The sequence below is a fragment of the Astatotilapia calliptera genome, chromosome 7 (genome assembly GCF_964374335.1).
Source record: "Astatotilapia calliptera chromosome 7, fAstCal68.1, whole genome shotgun sequence".
In the NCBI taxonomy this organism is placed as follows: Eukaryota; Metazoa; Chordata; class Actinopteri; order Cichliformes; family Cichlidae; genus Astatotilapia; species Astatotilapia calliptera.
The window spans coordinates 44,757,023-44,774,602 of record NC_137428.1 but is presented as its reverse complement, the minus strand read 5'-3'; the positions used below and the strand labels follow the sequence as shown (position 1 = coordinate 44,774,602).

Sequence of the window (17,580 nt, the reverse complement as noted above, 5' to 3'; positions counted from 1 at the left end):
TTGAGTCATCGCTACCTAAAGTGTTTAAGTATTCAATATTTCAAAAATAATTTGTTTAAGTACAGTTAACTTAATATTAATAGAAAAAACTAAATTGTTTAAGTGGTGCTAATATTACAAAACTCACTTTTTTGCGTAGTGTTTAATTAAAAGCGTCTTTTAATTAAATGTATTATTATTACTAAAACTTAATATATCAAGGCAAACACACTCAAAACCAAAGACCACTAAAGTGTTTTTTGTTTTTGTTTTCTACTTTATTTATAACAAAACAAGACTTTTGTTTTCCTTTGAACAGTATTCCAATTTTTACACATGGCGCTTCTAAGAAGACATTTCTTTCAGAAACTGTCAGGCTCAGGAGGGACTCGGAGTCAGACCGTCACTAAAGTTCACGTTTTATTTACACACACAGACACCAGGTGCGAATATATACAGGTGAGGGGGCACAGGAAGAGGGTCTCCGGGAAGCACAGGCACGGGAAGAAGAGGGCTATGTACAAAATCCACTGAATCTCAGGTCGCTCGGACTCCGGCTTTAGCTCACCAACGGCGGTCCTCAGGCTGGCGAGAATCCTGGCACAGAGAGGAAAGGCAGGTAAGTAGTGGCACGACAGAAACTCAGAAAAAGGCTCAGATAGGTGATGACACTGACGAGTGTTACACAATAATCCAGCGAGGAAGCACTCTCAGCAGCCGCCTTAAGAAGTGAGTGAGATGATTGCTTGCAGGTGTCCGAGCCAGGGGCTGGAGCCGTCATGACTCCGCCCCGGTAGAGCGCAGTGCAGGGGAGAGAGAGAGATGCAGCGCAACAAAAACACTTGTAGCCATACAGAGTCAGCCGAGAAGGCACAGGGTCATGACAGAAACAAACACAATATTTCAGTTGTTCCTAGCCACTTTTTGACAAGAATTTATTTGTGGTCTCTGAGGTAGTTTTTTTTGAACAGTAAGTTTTTTGTTTGCACAATTGGACTTCCAATAAAACATTTTCTTTAAAACAATCCTTTTAAACAGATAAAACTGTGTATCACAAGTAAAGAACTTTGGTGCGACACTCTGGGTAACAAGTTGTAACAGTAAAACTTATTTTCACAAATATTTTAACTTGGAAAAATAAAAACTATGGAATAAGGAATGGCCCCAGCGAGACAATGAAATTAAAGGAATAGTTCACTGATTTTACATAATAAGATATGTTCTTACCTTAGCTTTGACGAGTTGATGTGTACCAGTCTTGTCTTTGTGCGTGCCCTCAGTCATGCAAATGGAGCAAAGCCTCTCCCATATATTCCAAATACCTCCACTTTTTGCTCCTTTTAGAAGCTACCGAGCTCCCCCATGTTTTCCCTATTTATGTAAAATTACATGAAAAGTGACACTCTCCAAGTTTAGTTTAACTAAATTTAACGTGTGGATTTTCTAAGCCGATAAGAAGGGGTACTATATTACAAGGTGTAATAACACTGTAGGAGCACTTCTTCATCCCCCCAGTAACTCAGTCTATGCTCCAGAGTGCACTAGGGTTACTGCGCGCTTGTAATATAGTGCCCCTTTTTATCGCCTTAAAAAATCTATACATTAAATTTAGTGAATCTAAACTTAGATAGTGTAACCTTTCATGTAATTTTACATAAATAGGGAAAACGTGGAGGAGCTCGGTAGCTTCTAAAAGGAGCAAAAAGTGGAGGTAGTTGGAATATATGGGAGAGCCTTTCTCTCGCACAAAGACAAGACAGGTATGCATCAACTCTTCAAAGCTAAGGTAAGAACATATCTCAGTATGTAAAATCAGTGAACTACTCCTTTAAGCCCTGGTTTTGCCATCCACTAAAAACAAAAAAAGACAATTACAAACACAATAATGACTTCCTGAACATGAGAAAAAGCTGCTCAATGAAGAGTGAACATTCAATGTATCTATACACACATTGAAAGCTCATTTTTTAGCCTTTGGAGTTTTGGAGGAGGATCGTTTCGTCCCAGATTCAGCATAATCTGCTGGATAAACAGGAATGTATTCTTCATGCACTTTGGGTACTCCAAGTGGAGTGCATAAGTCAGTCCAAACAGGAGACACATTGCCAAAGGAAGACTGCAGATGGAATCCATTACCACATTGCCCTCTAGAAGGATCCCCAGCTGGCAGGGGTTCAGTTCTTGCTCTGGACTTCCGTTTTCACCATTGAAGATGATTCCATCAGCAGCATTCTACAGAGGGGGGGAAAAACTGTGAGTTAACCTGTTGGTGGAGAGTAACACAAGTATAAAAGGTCAAAGTATTGTATTTCTATAAATGTTGTTTATTATTTAAGTACAAGTTAATTGTTCAAATAAAATAAAAAAAAACAGGAAAATTTGGGGAATCTGTAAGGCTTATTGTCATTATACAACTGTATAATGAAGTTTGTCCTCTGCATTTGACCCATTCTTCAATGTTGATAAGGCAGCAACCCGTAAAGAGAATGGCGCTGCAGCGGCGCACATGTTAATAAAGTAAACTTTACGAGAGGCCGTACAGGTGCAGAGGAGCGGTGTTCAGCCCCTCGAGCCTCAGCGAGGGGCTGAGTGTCAGAGCTCGGCTGTGCAGAGAATAATGACAGGTTTATTTGTCCGTGTGAACGGCTGGAGGTGCCCGGCCGTGCTCTGGTCCTCCTCCTCTGACCGGGGCCGGAGTCCGGACCCGGGCTAACCCTGAACACGGTTTGGATGTGCTCACATCACACAATGGAACCGCGCGGTTTGGATGGACGAGGAAGATGCTAGAACCATTACGCATGAGCAGGGGTTAAGGCTGTGAGGGTTACAGCCTTAAAACATTTATAATAAATACTTTTCACTACTTTGCGGATTTCACTTATTGCGGGTTGTTTTTGGGACGTAACCCCCGCGGTAAACGAGGGTTCACTGTAGATTGAATTAGCGTGCACATTTCCGTAATGTAACATGCAACTATTTTTGCTTAAAGTTGAAATAAAAAGATTTAACTCACCAGTTTGCGTGGAGGTTTGAGGAAAAGTACTCCCTATCGACTGTAGACTGAAACAAACATGTTCAATCCCAGGCAAAACCACCAAAAACGACTTGTCTTAATTTTTCCTGACAACAAGTCCAGACGTCTCTTCGGTTCCAGTGCCGGGAAAAATATGGGAGGGGCAACAAAAACTTAAAAATAGTGAAAGTGCTTTCAACTAAACATGATCAGTAAACATCAAATTTACTTTTATTATTTGAGTGTTGAGTTTAAAACTTATTCTCTTATAAAAAATTGAACTTAAACTATTTATTAGAATAAACTTAAAATAGAAAGGACCATGTTAAATGTATTCATTTTAGTGCATCACATGCAAAACAATATAGGTTAAGTGCAAAAAGCTTCCACCAATGAGTTCTGTCTGACACAGTTATATGATTTTAGTTTTACAAAGAAAATTAATTACCATCAGTGATTATAGCTAAACCCTTTGAATGCAAATAACTTTTGGGATTACAGTGTAGTTCTGTGTCTTGTCCATGTGTGATAATGTGTTGCATTGATACATACTTTCAGGATCAGTCAGTTCTCTACACAGCTGCAGTAATGACTTATTTTCTGAATATGAATCTGAGATGACAGTGAAAAAATGGTCTTTTTGGAAAAATCCATGCCAGATTTGTTTCCTTCATACAAATGAAAACTTAATTCTGCAGCATCTAGGTTCTCTGGTGAGTAGACAGAACCTTTGCGCACAGGTTGAATTTAGACCTCTGGTTGATTTGATTGACCTCATCTCCTCAGTTCCTTTTCTGTCAGACACTTTTCATTTCCTGTGCTGTTACACACAGCAGATAGGTCCTGGCAGCATTCTTGTTGATGTCTCTCTCTCTGTAGATTCATCTCATACAACACCTCTGACTGACAGTTCTGTGGAAAGCTAATCGATGGCAGGAAAACATCAGCAATAATCACTGCTGGCAGAAATCCAGAGAGCGTGACCTGATGAAGACGGATCTCCATCAGAGCAGTAGGGCAGCTCTGATGGAGTTTGTCTGACAGGACGCTGAGAGCTTTGATAAGAGTCTTTGAAAGCAACCTGGAGCCTCTGAAGCTGAGCAATCAATCAGCTGGATGGATTCATTCAGAGAGGTTGAAAAACTGATGCACTGCTGTTACTGTCTTCAAATGTTTCCATCATCAACCAACAGTTTTATTAGTCCTCATTCATCTCTAAATACTGAACACAAAGGAGAAACGTTGCTGCGTGATATTTATCAGTTTGGAAGTTTGGAAAAAAAAAATATTGCTGCTTAATATAAGAAAAATTATTTGATAAAATATCTCCCCCGAGATAACTTCAGGCTTTACTCAGTGGAATAGAATCATTCATTCACAAACATTCATATTTGTTTGTTTTTCTTCTTTTCTCCCCAGTTATGAAGACACTTTTGTGATTCATGAGCTCAGCTAAATCAATGAAATTTGGTTGTCTGCACTGTTTCCCATTATAGCTTTCACTAATTATTTACTGTAATAGGTTTGCAGTGTAGCGTTCTTGTGTTGTCTATATAGGTATATGTATATGTGTTCATTACAGATGTTTGTTTTAATAATTTGCTGTTTGTTTTTTTCTGTTTCCTGTCATTTAACTGAAACTAATCACTTAATAAAACCATGATGTGGTACTGACCTCTCCTTAAAAAGAGAAAAAGGAACTTCCTTGGACCTTTTTAGCAAGTTTTAAAATGTAATTGATCAGTAGCGACATTATAGTAGCGACATTATTAGTTCATATGACACAACATGATCAGGGGTGCAACGATGCATCGAGTTAGTTGAAAAATTCAATTATAAAAAAGATTTTATGTATCTTTTTAAGCTATTTTTTGTCTTCTTTTAGGCTATACTTGTTATTTGTAGCTGTCCATCCTAACACAGCAGGCTAAAACAGGCTAAAACAGTGATTTTACGTTAATTTACATTTGAAATGTAAAATCACAGTCTATTTATGTGAATTTAATGATATTCTAGAAGACCAGTACAAAACTGTAAAATACACAGTAAAATACTTTTATATCACGATTTTTTTACAGTGTACTTAACCCTATATATGCTACTTTTGTATTTATATTTAACTGATTACCTTTTAAATCTGTTTAAAAGTATTTTTCTTGTATACTGATTGCTGATGGATGCTAATATTTGTGAGGTGATTAATAATTAGCAGCAGTGGTATGGACAGTGATTCAGAGTTAGGAGCATGATTCCTCTTTACTGGAGCAGATCGGCGGGGAGGAGCTTGAAGTGTTGCCAGTGACAAGTTATTCACTTGTAAAAAAAAAAAAAGGGAATAAATAAGATGAAAATACTGCTAAAAACGGCTTGTAAAATACCACGAGTTGTGTGACACTGCATACTTTTAACACAGCAGTGTAACAGCTCGAGCTTGTGGCAGCTACCGGTGCACACTACTAAACATCTCCGGAGCGGCGACAGCTCCGGCTGGAGACTCTGCCGAGGACCGTTAATTTGAGCGGTGGACCTGAAGGCTCGCCGAAACTTCGCAGAACATTCCAACTATAATGTTTACCAAAGCGATTCACACGAGAAGCCTTTCCTATCAGACAGTCCACAGTTGCTCATGTGGCCCCTGGGAAAACATCTCACCCCTGCTCTAAATGAATGTATAATGAATAAATAAATACACGAAAACATATTTCTGACATTTCTGCTATTTTTCATGTGTTTACTGTCGTATATATAACAAAATAAGGACGATACTGTAAACGTACTTTTGTTCTGCAATTTAAAAAATACCAACATGCCAATGTTAACTAAAGTAGGTTTGCAAATAGTTTTACTTGAAATGGAGATTCCTCTTAATTTCTCTGAACACGTGATATTTTTTTTATTTCAATGAAAATCAAAAAAAATAAAATAAATGATGAATAAAAAAATGTTCTGTTTATTATCAAAAAAAAATACATTATTAAAACAAGTTGAAGCCTTAAGAAGACGCTTTCAGTTTCCAGGTTGTGTTTGCGTCCTGTGGAAACTGAGATACCAAATACCAATAATGGAATAATAGCAGTAATTTAAAATAATCTTTTACAAGTGATGAGACTTTTTATTCATGAATCTGAATTTATTGACCGATAAATTCAATTTAATCCCACCCCACACAAACGTCAGAGTCCTCCCCGGAGGTCAGGGACGCTCTGATTCCGTTCCTGTCCATCATGAAGTAGCCTCACTCAGTCTGGTTGTCTTAAATACTGTGCACGCTTTATTTTCCTCCATAGTGGTCTTTGTAACTGGTAACTGGTGTGACGTCAGCTCGTATGTGACTGAGAGAGAGAGAGAGCGAGAGCGTGTGTGTGTGTGTGTGTGTGTGTGTGTGTGGTTGGGGGGGGTGTACACAGACCTGCACACATTACCTGCTCTTCATCCTTCTCCGTGTTCATCACTTATCGCCAGGCAAGCACCGAGGCACCGACCAGGATCACAAACCCCGCGGAGAAGCGTAAAGTATGCCCCCCGAGGCGCTTCGGTTTGGACCCGGTGTCTGTTGTTTAATCTTTGGCGGATTTTACGTGGACGAGTTAGTGAATGGATCCAAAGGACACCGAGCCGTAAGTTGCAGGTTAAAGCTGGAAAACTTCTAGTTTGAAGCTTATTGGATTGTGATTCTGCAGCGGAGGACTTCCCACATCAAAAGCTGCTGCTGCCCGCAGAAACCGCCGGGGAGCTCTGTGAGGACCCTGTGATTTCTCGTGTAGTGGATCTCAGATCCCAGATCTCCTCCACTGAAGATCTGTCACTTCAGGCCCGTTTGTGAATACACATCTCGAAGATGAGAGGTGTCTCCTCTCTCTGTCCTCCTCTTGGTCGAATGTGGATGGATGTGGCGTCGTGAGGAGGCACTAGCCTGAGGACAGTTTGGAGTTTTTTGCCCACACATTCTTCACCTCATGCAGTTCCTTCGGCCGGCCTGGGCTCTGACTGCCGCCGCGGTCTGCTTCCTGCTCCTATTGCTCCTCCACAGCCAAATCCTGAGGGAAGGTAGTGTTTCTGTTTTCTGGTTACATAGTTACATACATATGTGCTTGTGTATGTTTGTGGTCAAACTTAGGAGCCAGAGTGCTTCAACAGGTCAGATACAATATGGGAAAAAATGTACTGAAAGGTTTCTGTCTCTGTGGTTTCAGTACCCGGAGACACTAACAGGGAAGTGCATTTGTGCATGCAGTCCCGCGGTTTTAGTCGTCTGTGCAGCGCTTGTGCAGCAAGTGTGATATGGTTACGGTATGATGATGATATGGTAAATTAAGGCCAGAGATGCAAAACAAATGAATCAACATCAGTAGAAACGGACCCTGGTCGGGACGTCCGGGCGGGATAAGGCGCTCAGGAAGCAGTCTGAGCTCCAGCAGAGCTTCGATGTTTTTCGCTGTAGGAAACCGAAGCAATCAGAAACAATCTCAGAGATGAAACACTCTACCTGTCTATCCATCGTGCCACACACAGAGCGACTGTACGGTTCTGTACACAGACCGTGCAAGGAAATCTAATGAATGTCATGGCAAGTTATTAAACTTCATTCTTAGCAATTGTGACATTTCTAGACTGATGTGCAGGTTTTATCAGTAACAGACACAATAATACAAAGTGTTTATTTTACTAATGTTCTGGACTATTTTTAATCCTTGTTAAAAAGTAGTTTTGATATTTGTATGCTGATCTCTGTTGTGTTAAGAAAATATATGACATAATGTGACCCCGCCGGTACACAGGGTTTAGGCTTGTGCTAAGCTCCACTCTCTCAATGCAGGGGCATTACACTTTTATTACAATTATGATTAGAAATTAAAACTTGACCAAAATTTGATTAGATTCAAGCAGGAACTAGAAAAGTCTCTTTGCAACTCTAAAAGACAACAATCGGGAAAACAAATGTTTTTCTGATGCTTTTTATTATTTGCAATGAAAAGAATGAAGTTATTGATCTTTTCTGAGGGGGGTGGTACTCACACAATGAGGGTAGAGTTAATTTGCTCCTCTGGAGGACTCAGTAACCTTGTACCGTGTTTCACTGTGTGCTGTCATTCTTTCTCCTGTTAACTTCGTCTTGGATTCATCTGCTCTGTGACTGCATTTAACCTCTAACCATCATATTACCATCATCTATTTTTTTTAGTTTACTTTAAGCATTTGATCTTGTTTCCCCACCTAAGAAGTGGTTTAGATACTGCTACTCATCCTCTGAGACCCCTGCAACTTTCTTATAACAGGGTCATTGCTGGTGGATCCCTTATTTTCTTTACTGATCAAATTCTTCATCTTTGATAATGTTCCTTTTCTATTCTCCTATAGCCTCTGAGATCTTTCACTTTAAACGGATCTTCAGATATTGTAGTCTAGATAGTCGGAAGAATCTATCTCTTATTAGCAGTCACTATATCAGTATATGTCATATATCATATCAGATTATTCGTGATATTATTTGTGATAATATGAAGTATTTACGTGACATAAAAGTGTCATATTACAATGTTATAACAATGCCAAGTGTTTACTTGCATAATACACGTGACAGGAGACAAAGTCAGGAAAACAGGAGTTTCATCAGCAATTGCTAACAAAGCACAAAGCTTTGTAAAATATGCGAGAAAACTGTTCCTGCCAAAGGTGGAAACAGTACAACCAGGCTATGACGGCATGTGAAGAGATGATACAAGCAGCTGATGGTATGTGACCTAAAAGTATATAAATTACTCCATCAAACTCTCTCGTTAGGCTGAATATGACAGGAAGAACAAAATAGTGCATGGAAATTAGTAATGCAGTTACATAGTAGTAAAGGAGGACTTTAAGCAGCTGGTTCAAAAGCCGAACTCAACATACGTCTCGTGTAAAAAGAGACATTGAAGAGTTCTGAAGAGTTAAAAGGTTAAGTTACTTTAGTTATTATTACTCGAAATTACAGCGCTCTGTCTTTATTCCATTTGTAGTGGCGACAAGAACAAAATTCTGTCACGGATACAGATGTTGGTGATCGTGACATTAAGTGCAGGCGATGTCTGTTGAACGTGACCTGTGGAAAAAAATACAAACAGAGAATAAAACGTTGCATTTGCAGGGGGATGATTTATACAAATATAATATTATAATAAATCTTTTATTTAAATTTTTTTTTATAGATTTGAATAATTGCTGTATGTGTGACAATATTCACGAACAGTTTTGTGGAGATTGGCCTGCACATTGAGGAAGAAATAGTGTACATATATGCAAACATACATAATGATCATTATAGTAAGAAGATAGATAGATAGATAGATAGATAGATAGATAGATAGATAGATAGATAGATAGATAGATAGATAGATAGATAGATAGATAGATAGATAGATAGATAGATAGATAGATAGAGGGAGAGAGGGAGAGAGGGAGAGAAAGGACAGACAATGGTCTTAATTTTGTTTGCACTAACAAATAAATTGTACTGCTTACAAACTCCAGTCACCAGTAAAACATAATAAATATAATTGTCATTCTTGAAACATTGCATTATTTACATCTTTAGCTGAGTGATTCTTGCCAAAACAAGCAGCACTGCAGTAGTAGAGAAATTCTTTTTGTAACTTCCTTCCGGACTCATCTGGCTGAAATGTCGCCAACACTGTGAAAATTTCAGTGTTCAGGTTTGTTCTGTGGTGGATAGTAAAGAAAAGAAGGAAGTGCAGAGCATTTTTACGAAGCCTTGTCCCTGAAGCACCACACACACAATGCTCCAGCTTAGTGTTGGAGTCCCACTCGTACTTTGCATTCACTAAAAACACTGATATAAAATTGCTCAGTGATCCAAGTGGAAAAGCACCACAGCGTTTACTTTAAAGAGAACAAAAAAAAAAAAAAATCAACCTGTTCTGCTTCCATCTCTAGCAGCACTGATTTTTCTGTGGTTGTCAGTACTAGTTTGCAAAAAGCACCTCATCAGGGGGTTCTGCAGTGTTGAACATGCCCCTCCTTTGGGATACCAAGAGAGCAGTAACATTAATAAGCTCAAACGTTTCCAATGAAAAGTGAAAATGAGTTAATAAGTTGTGATCAGAAAGGGCCAGTAAAAATTAAACAATGTCTTTTGCCTCTATGGTGTAAGCTGGATCGTGTCCAGTAAGTTGAGCAATTTTAATTTTGGAAAAGTGGACAAAGTTGCAAGGAGCCAGATCTAGTGAACAGGTCAGCTGATGAGCAAACATTTTGTCGATGTAGCCTAAAAAATGCATCTTTAATACAGTTTGTGCCAGCACAGTGTCTTTGCTACAGCCTAGTGCAGCCTCCATGTTGTTGTAGGCTTTCCATAAATATGATTGCAAAAGTCTTCATCAGCAGCTTCTGCAGAGGAAAATCTGCAGGAGAAAGTTTATATTTTAACATACTAACAGTCATGCTGCATCATGTTCACCTGCAGAAAAACAGAGAGAAACATCTGGATGTATTATAATCAGTGTTTTGTTAAGCTGCATTAACACTCAACGACATCATCAGCTGTAATATCAAAAACTGGAACTGATATTATAACAATTTGCATCAGCCAAGAATACAGTGAGAACATATTCAGTTCTCTCATCTTTGGTTAATACTGCACATAAAATCTGCAGTTATTGAAGTGAACTTATTTTTTGTTTACTTGTGGAGTGAACTGAAAAAGATTCCAACGATAATAAAAGTACAGTGAGGGTAGCATTAGTTAGTGTCTTGGTAGGTCTAATGACTTTTCTCAGGGCCTCATCTTTAGCTACTGTAGGTCTTAACATCCATCAGGTCACTTTTCCAGCTAGCCAGTGTTGAAGAACCACTTGCCACTTTTGAGGCATGGAGTAAAAGCTAACAGTCTTTCCTTGGTTTTTGTAATTGCTATTGCCAGGACACAACAAAACTGAGCCCACTTTTTAGACCATACAGTGTGAAAACTGTAATACATTTATGTTTTAAATTATGGACAGTACAAGCATTTCATGCCCACTTTGAGCTCAAGCCCCTTATCCTGTGAAACCAGGCAGACACTCTTTCTACCTTTATGACTTTCTCTTCCAGAGAACTGTTTTGGAATATTTTGTCATTGGCGGTGATAGTGCTGGGATTAGGTTCACAGCTTAAGTTGTTATTATTGTAGGCTCAAGAGACTGGGTGATTTCCCATAATGCACTGGGCTTGACCACTTCCCCCTTTTGTGCTACTATTGCACACCATTAAATTTGATCTACTCTTGCTTGTAATTTGTGTTATGTCCTGTTTGTTATTGTGTTTACCCTATGCAATCCTCTGGTGTCCTCTTCCTCTTACAAGGCAGTTCTTTCTTACCACCATCACCAAGTGCCTTCATAGGAGATTGTTAATTTAGTCTTGTCTCTGTTTAATATTGTTTTTCTACCACAAAGTGTGTTGAGATAACTATTGTTGCTAACTGTTGTCTGCAAAATGATGCCCACCCCACGGACATGCCAGATTAAAACAGACTCGCCTCCAACCCTAAGCTACAAAAAACAGCAAAAACAAAACAAAACAAAAAACAAAGTTAATCATAAAGGCAGATTATAGTGGCAGGTTGTGGTTTTTGCTCAGGGAGCGGTCTGAGGGAGGGCTGATCGGCACAGGTGTTGTACATTCACTAATCCCACCTCTCTCTTGTTATGCGGTAGCCTGCTGGGACCTTGAGGCTCTCTTGCACACAGACTGAGAGGTTACAGCCAGCTTAATAAAGAAGAGCTCAGTTATGATTTGTGTGCAGTTTGGTGTGCTGAGCAGTTATAGCTGAGCACACAGTCTTTATGGTGTGACTGAGGAAATTAACACTGTAGTGTACATCTGAGTGTGTGCTGAGGAGACCTTATGGTTTGTGGGATGACTGTTAAACGGCAAATTTCCCAAGAGAGGTGGGAAACTGAGCACTGTTTTATTCAGTGTAACGAGAGGCCTGTGACTGTAAGAGATTTGGGTTTTGTTTTGAATTCACACACCAGTAAAGACAAAAACTTGAAGAGGGGAAAGAAATGCAAAGAGACTTTATTTTTGAGAAGGGGAAAAGTTTACCAAGGTTTTTATGTTTTCTTGGAACCAATTTCACACCAGAAGTCTAGTCTGTGTGGTATGTAAAAACCACATAAGATTTCAAAGGTTGAGGGTAAAATTTTAACAATTTGTTGTATTGCTTTTACACCCGGATGTATTTTATGTAATAAAATGCAAAGGCCTGAAAAATGTCCTTTTCATGATTTTGCACTAGCTGCATGGTAGTTAGCTTGTTTTGAGTAAAGATTTTCTTTTAGTTGTGTGTGATTCAGGGATTTAGGCAGACCTGATGACTGTACTATGAAGCAGGACTTTTCCTTATGAAGTTAAGTTCAAGCTTAACCCTGGGTTTTCAGTAGAGATGGCACGATACCACTTTTTTATGTCCGATACTGATACCGATATCATAAATTTGGATATCTGCCGATACCGATATGAATCCGATATAGTGTGGTTTTTAATCAATAAAACTGTTTTTTTAATATCGTGCTGCATTTTGTATAAGTTCATACTCAAGTTTAAATAAACAACAACACTAAAGCTATTCTGTTATACCTGTATGTAAAAAACACACTGCACCCAAAGTATTTCATAGTTGAGCAACACTGATCAATCTAATAAACTTAAACCCACTCCATCCTCCCTATTCTGGTATTTTAAAGAGTACTTAGAGAAATATTAAGCAACCTAACTAATAGGGTTGCAAACTCCCAGCAAAAAAAAATAAAAAATAGGGAGCCACCCCCCACCCTCCACCTCATGATGCTTAATCTATGTAATCAACTTTAATTTGATGCAGGGTGAAAAAAAATGCAGAGAAATAAATTATTTTTCAAGAATAATTAAATAGATTCAACATCTTTCTTCAACAGAATTGCAGAATTTACCGATGGTACTTTCCCAAAGGAAAAAGTACTAACTTGCATAGCTGGACTGGCCATCGGGCATACCGGGCATCTGCCCGGTGGGCCGCTGGCAATTTTTTGTTTTTATGGGCCGATGGATTTTTTTTTTTTTTTTAGGAAGGGTATAAAAGGTATGAAAGGTGTTGGATTGGCCAATTGGTCATGATTGACTCTGGGCTGGACCAATTACAGCAGAGGAGGCCGGATGCACCCTCCCCCTTGTTTAGCAATCACGTGATTTTCGCGCATTGCATGCCGGGAACTCGTGGCAAAACAATCCAAGTACCGCATCAAATGCAAGCGTTTGCAGCACCGCAAAACGTTCATTCTCCGGTTCCAATACCTTCTTGTTTTTTCTTTGGCGCACAAAAAAGGAATGTACAAAACAAAAGGAAAACAATGCCGGTCCGTACAAAGACAGACTCGACGAAAAGACAAAGAAAAGATACGAGGAAAAATCAAATGAGTGAAAGGGTCAGACCCTTACGAGCACACAGAGTGGACAAAAGACGTCAGCGTGCTGCCCAACTTTCACCATGCTCATATTTATAATTATACGGTTCTTGGAGTGAGTGCATACTGTTCTGAAGGCAGGACTGTGATGCAGTTTTCTGCCTCGCCACTAGAGGGCGCGGCCGTTTTGTGAGTAATGTTTGACTGGGATGGAAAATGGTGTTCATGAAGGCAGTGTGAATCACAAGTTATGCTCGAGAGCAGTTTATGTGGGTTCAATGAGAGTGTGCGTCCATAAGATTGGTGAGTTACAGGATATTTCTTGTGTAAGAAGGATAGCCTGTATGTTTTCTTGCTCTGGACGTCCTCTGTTTGTACATTTTCTATCAGCTAAGTTATCGCTAAGCTAAGCAGGCTAAGCTAAGCTAAGTTCGCCTAGGCCAAACTGAGTTCAGTTTAAGTTGGTGATTTGTTATGTGTATTGCCTTCTTTAGTTGGCATCATAAGTGAGTGGGGCACAAGAGTTAAGTGATGGGAAGATGTTTATTTTCTTTGTTGTCAAATATGGTTCAGACTATAAGTAAAAGCCGCCAGCTTAGTATTAGGGCCTATAAGACAAGTATGTGGCTGTAATATGTTATATGGTGATTATTGTTGTCTATAATTTGATTGTAATTTGTATTCTATTTTCCATTCTGTTTGTAGAACCACACACACACACATACCCACACCCACGCTAAATCTGCCATTAAAGAGCTGAACGATCATCCCCTGTCCTCGTTATTTTCTGGAGGGTCATAGTGGCACTTGACCTGTGCACACCCTGCGATCACCACTGTAGAACTGAACCTCATATCAGAAATCATCACAACACATACACTCATGAAGTTTAGTAACTTCAGGTCACTGCAACAAGCCCAGGTACAGTTTACCGACGGATGGGTACAGGACCTTGAAATGCACCGTGTAGAACGAAAGACCATTGTACGAACAAAGGTTAAGTTTACCAGTCTCACAAATTGTCGTCATAAATACACATTCGTTAACCGTTTATTAATAGGACCTTTGAGCTCAACGGTAATTAATTAGTAGTGGAAATAATTTCTGGTAGCATTACAGAAATGTAGCAGTGACAATAATATTGTATGTTGTAATCGTACTGGGCAATTAGTGATACAAAACAACTGTTTTACCCTGTGAATAAAAGTATATGTTTTTGTCAATGTACCATAATAACAGAGGCGAAACGCAATATTGTGTCAGGACAATTCACTATTTATGCACAATAAACAAAGGAGCATAGAGCAACAATTTCTGTTCAGCGCCAGACTTGCTTGTAACCTAATTATGTTATGAAAATGACGTATTAACTACTACAAAACTCTGACCTTTGTGGGAATGCTTGGAGCAGACGAACATGTGAGCTGGAGTGTTCTGAGACGTTTATTATTATTATTAAACGTCTCAGAATTTGGTATATCCAGACCATCCGTCGGCTCTTACTTCGGAAACATGGCTTAAAAAATTTCTCTTCAACGACGTAATCTGATAAAAAAAACAATCTCTTTGCCCGTCGGCTTCCCGTGGCTGTCATGCGACCGGCTATTGCAGTTAATAATACAACAGCTTCTTGACATTTTTGTGTTTCTTTTTATCGCTGTGTGACTGAGTTCAATTGAAAGCCTGCGTGCGCTAGTACCTCTTGCCACAAGTTCCCAGAATCTTTTGCGGTTTTACCCCTGAATGACGTCACATTTTAAATCTTTATCCTGGTGGGCCGGTCTCTAGTCAAAATGCCCGGGCCGATTTTTTGTCCCAGTCCAGCCTTGTGTGTAGGGTATATTAGACTTAATAGTTACTATATAGAGTAATGGACTTCTATACATTTTACATCAGATTAAAACTTTGGGTGTAAGATTCAGATAATTATTTATTAAAAGCTAGACATTTTAAATGAGAATAAGAAAGAAAAGTATGTCTTTGTGCCCCCTTTTCCCTGTTAATGCCCTATCGGCATTAAATTCTAACAACAGCTTATCAAGCTTAAACGTGCTGCTGTTGTTCAGCAGCTGGTTTCCTCTTTCTGGTGCAAAGTGGGCCAAAAACAAAGAAGAGAGACGGACTCGCAACAGAAAAGCTGATCAGCTGATCATTAAGCAGTTTCCCGATTGAAGTAGCAGCAGGAAGGGGAGGGAGAGAGAGGCAGTCGCTCCATATATCGGTTGTTAAGCTTAACGTGGGAATGCTTTACAAACATTCAGAGATGAACTTACACACTTGCTTTACTTCTCGCTGGGATAACTTCCTCAGATGAAAGCCGCTCTATCACGTGAGGCATACTGCTCCGACGTGCTACGGTTATGAGCAGAGTTATGCCGTGTCACAAGTTTTGTGAGGTGCTTTTTTGATATTTAATGGATCGGATTACATTTTTTATTTCTCCGATCCAGTAATTTAGGTCAGTATCAGACCGATACCGATACGTAATATCGGATCGTCCATCTCTAAGTTTTCAGTATTTCTTTTTACAGGGGTCCATTGCCATGGTAACCTTAACTTGCAGCAAACTTGTTTCAGATTAGAAATCAGCTGATCAGTTCTCTAGAAAGTTGTACCTCCATTCCTGGAAGAACCGTGAGAGTTGGAAGGTTTACATTTTTTAATAGAGTCAAAAGTCTATTTCCCATTCTGTGTGATGTATTGAATATATATTTCTATATGCAACTTTATTCATTTAAAACAGTCTTATGGTTCTACTGCCCTGCGACAGACTGGTGACCTGTCCAGGGTGTACCCTGCCTCTCGCCCTAAGACAGCTGGGATAGCCCCCCCCCCCCAACTCCACTCCTCTCCACGACCATGAAAAGGAAAGGTGGAAGAGAATGAACTACTTGTTTATAATCCATTATAATTATTTGTATATAAATGACAAAGCTGTGAGTAGTAACTCACAGAAGTCAGCATTTTTGCTAGTTTTCCTTTATGACTTAAAATAGGCTAATGTGTATTACTATACTATACTAAATACAGGCCATTTTACTATAGCATCTCATTTCCAGTTTTACTGATCCATGTGCTTAAAGCACACACATTTAATACTACAGTGCTTTTCTTCTCTCACACACTGTTGTGTTGTTTTCAGTTATTGTGCGTTTCATCTAGTTTTATTTTGTGTTGAAAAATCAGCCACTTTGTTGCCAGTACACTTATCAATAATTGTGGTTGGTCAGATACTACAACACCACCTCTTTAATGTGAATGCACAAAGGAAACCCAAGTTGAGCCAGAGTCATGTGATCGCTGCTGTTCACGTAACAGAAAGCTGGCCTCGGTATGTTGAGCTCGATTCATAGTACAAGCCTCGAAAAGAAACTGTCCTTGATGTGACAATTCCACTCTGGCTCTTTGTGAAAGTGATTTTTGACATTTCTGATCTGATACCAGACTTCTTTCACACTGTGGGTGATACCTGGAATTAGTCATGTTTCATAGATGTTACTGTTTTTATTTCAGGTAGAATATGCATTTCTGAGGCAGCCAGATGCAACATAACACTGGCACATTTAAAGTTCTCCTCAGTCTCTGATGTATGACAGGAAAACAATAAAATCCCCTCTGCTCTCCGTGAAGCAGAAACTTGCTTTTTTGTTTTTATTCAGCAGCTGCTTCCGAGTTTCTTCATCATATGCAGATGTTTCAGATAATCAGTGCTGCTGCAAAGAGAGGAAAATCATAAAGTCCAGCAGCTGCTCATTGAAATTCATCAGTCATAGCTCAAACAGAGTCAAGTGAGCAGCTGCACGTTTGCAATGATTCTGCAGAGTCGTTTTTGTAAAACGGTCTGCCAGTTTACATGACATCAAAACACAAGGTAAAAAAAGCACAGTATAAAAGATCAGTTGTAGAACGTTGTTTTGGTTGTCTCTTTTTCATTGATCATCACAGTGTGAAACACTTTAATGAAGACAAACCGCAGATCAAGTTTAATTTCCTTATGCTGTCTGTTTACTTTGTGTTTCCTTCCTTTTATCTGCCTGCTCATAAAGCTCGTTTAGATCCTGGAAACAAACCTGTTATGCAGCAGACACGCTGTTGTGCCTGCGGTGTTGAAAGCTTAACTAAGGAACCTTCAGAGCCCAAATTAATTTTCAATGCTCCATTAAGTTGAGC

At 39.3% G+C, this 17,580-nt stretch overlaps 1 protein-coding gene and 1 long non-coding RNA gene across 3 annotated transcripts in view; one reads left to right on the top strand and one right to left on the bottom strand.

Moving 5' to 3' along the window:
* Positions 1 to 235: 235 nt before the first annotated feature.
* On the bottom strand, positions 236 to 2,193 carry LOC113027408 (uncharacterized). Its single transcript, XR_003273047.2, has 2 exons — positions 656 to 2,193; positions 236 to 576 (listed from the first exon to the last, which is right to left on the bottom strand). It is a non-coding gene; the product is annotated as an uncharacterized LOC113027408 (long non-coding RNA).
* Positions 2,194 to 6,321: 4,128 nt separating this feature from the next.
* LOC113026223 (chemokine-like protein TAFA-5) overlaps positions 6,322 to 17,580 on the top strand; it is a 58,747-nt gene continuing 47,488 nt past the window's right edge. The window contains exon 1 of one of the 2 annotated variants that reach the window (XM_026174750.2): positions 6,322 to 7,039. In XM_026174750.2, coding sequence (XP_026030535.1) covers positions 6,949 to 7,039 — 91 coding nt within the window. In that variant the 5' untranslated portion in view covers positions 6,322 to 6,948. Of the gene's footprint in view, positions 7,040 to 12,797; positions 13,714 to 17,580 lie in introns of those variants that run through there. The other variant, XM_026174748.2, reaches the window with a different exon arrangement.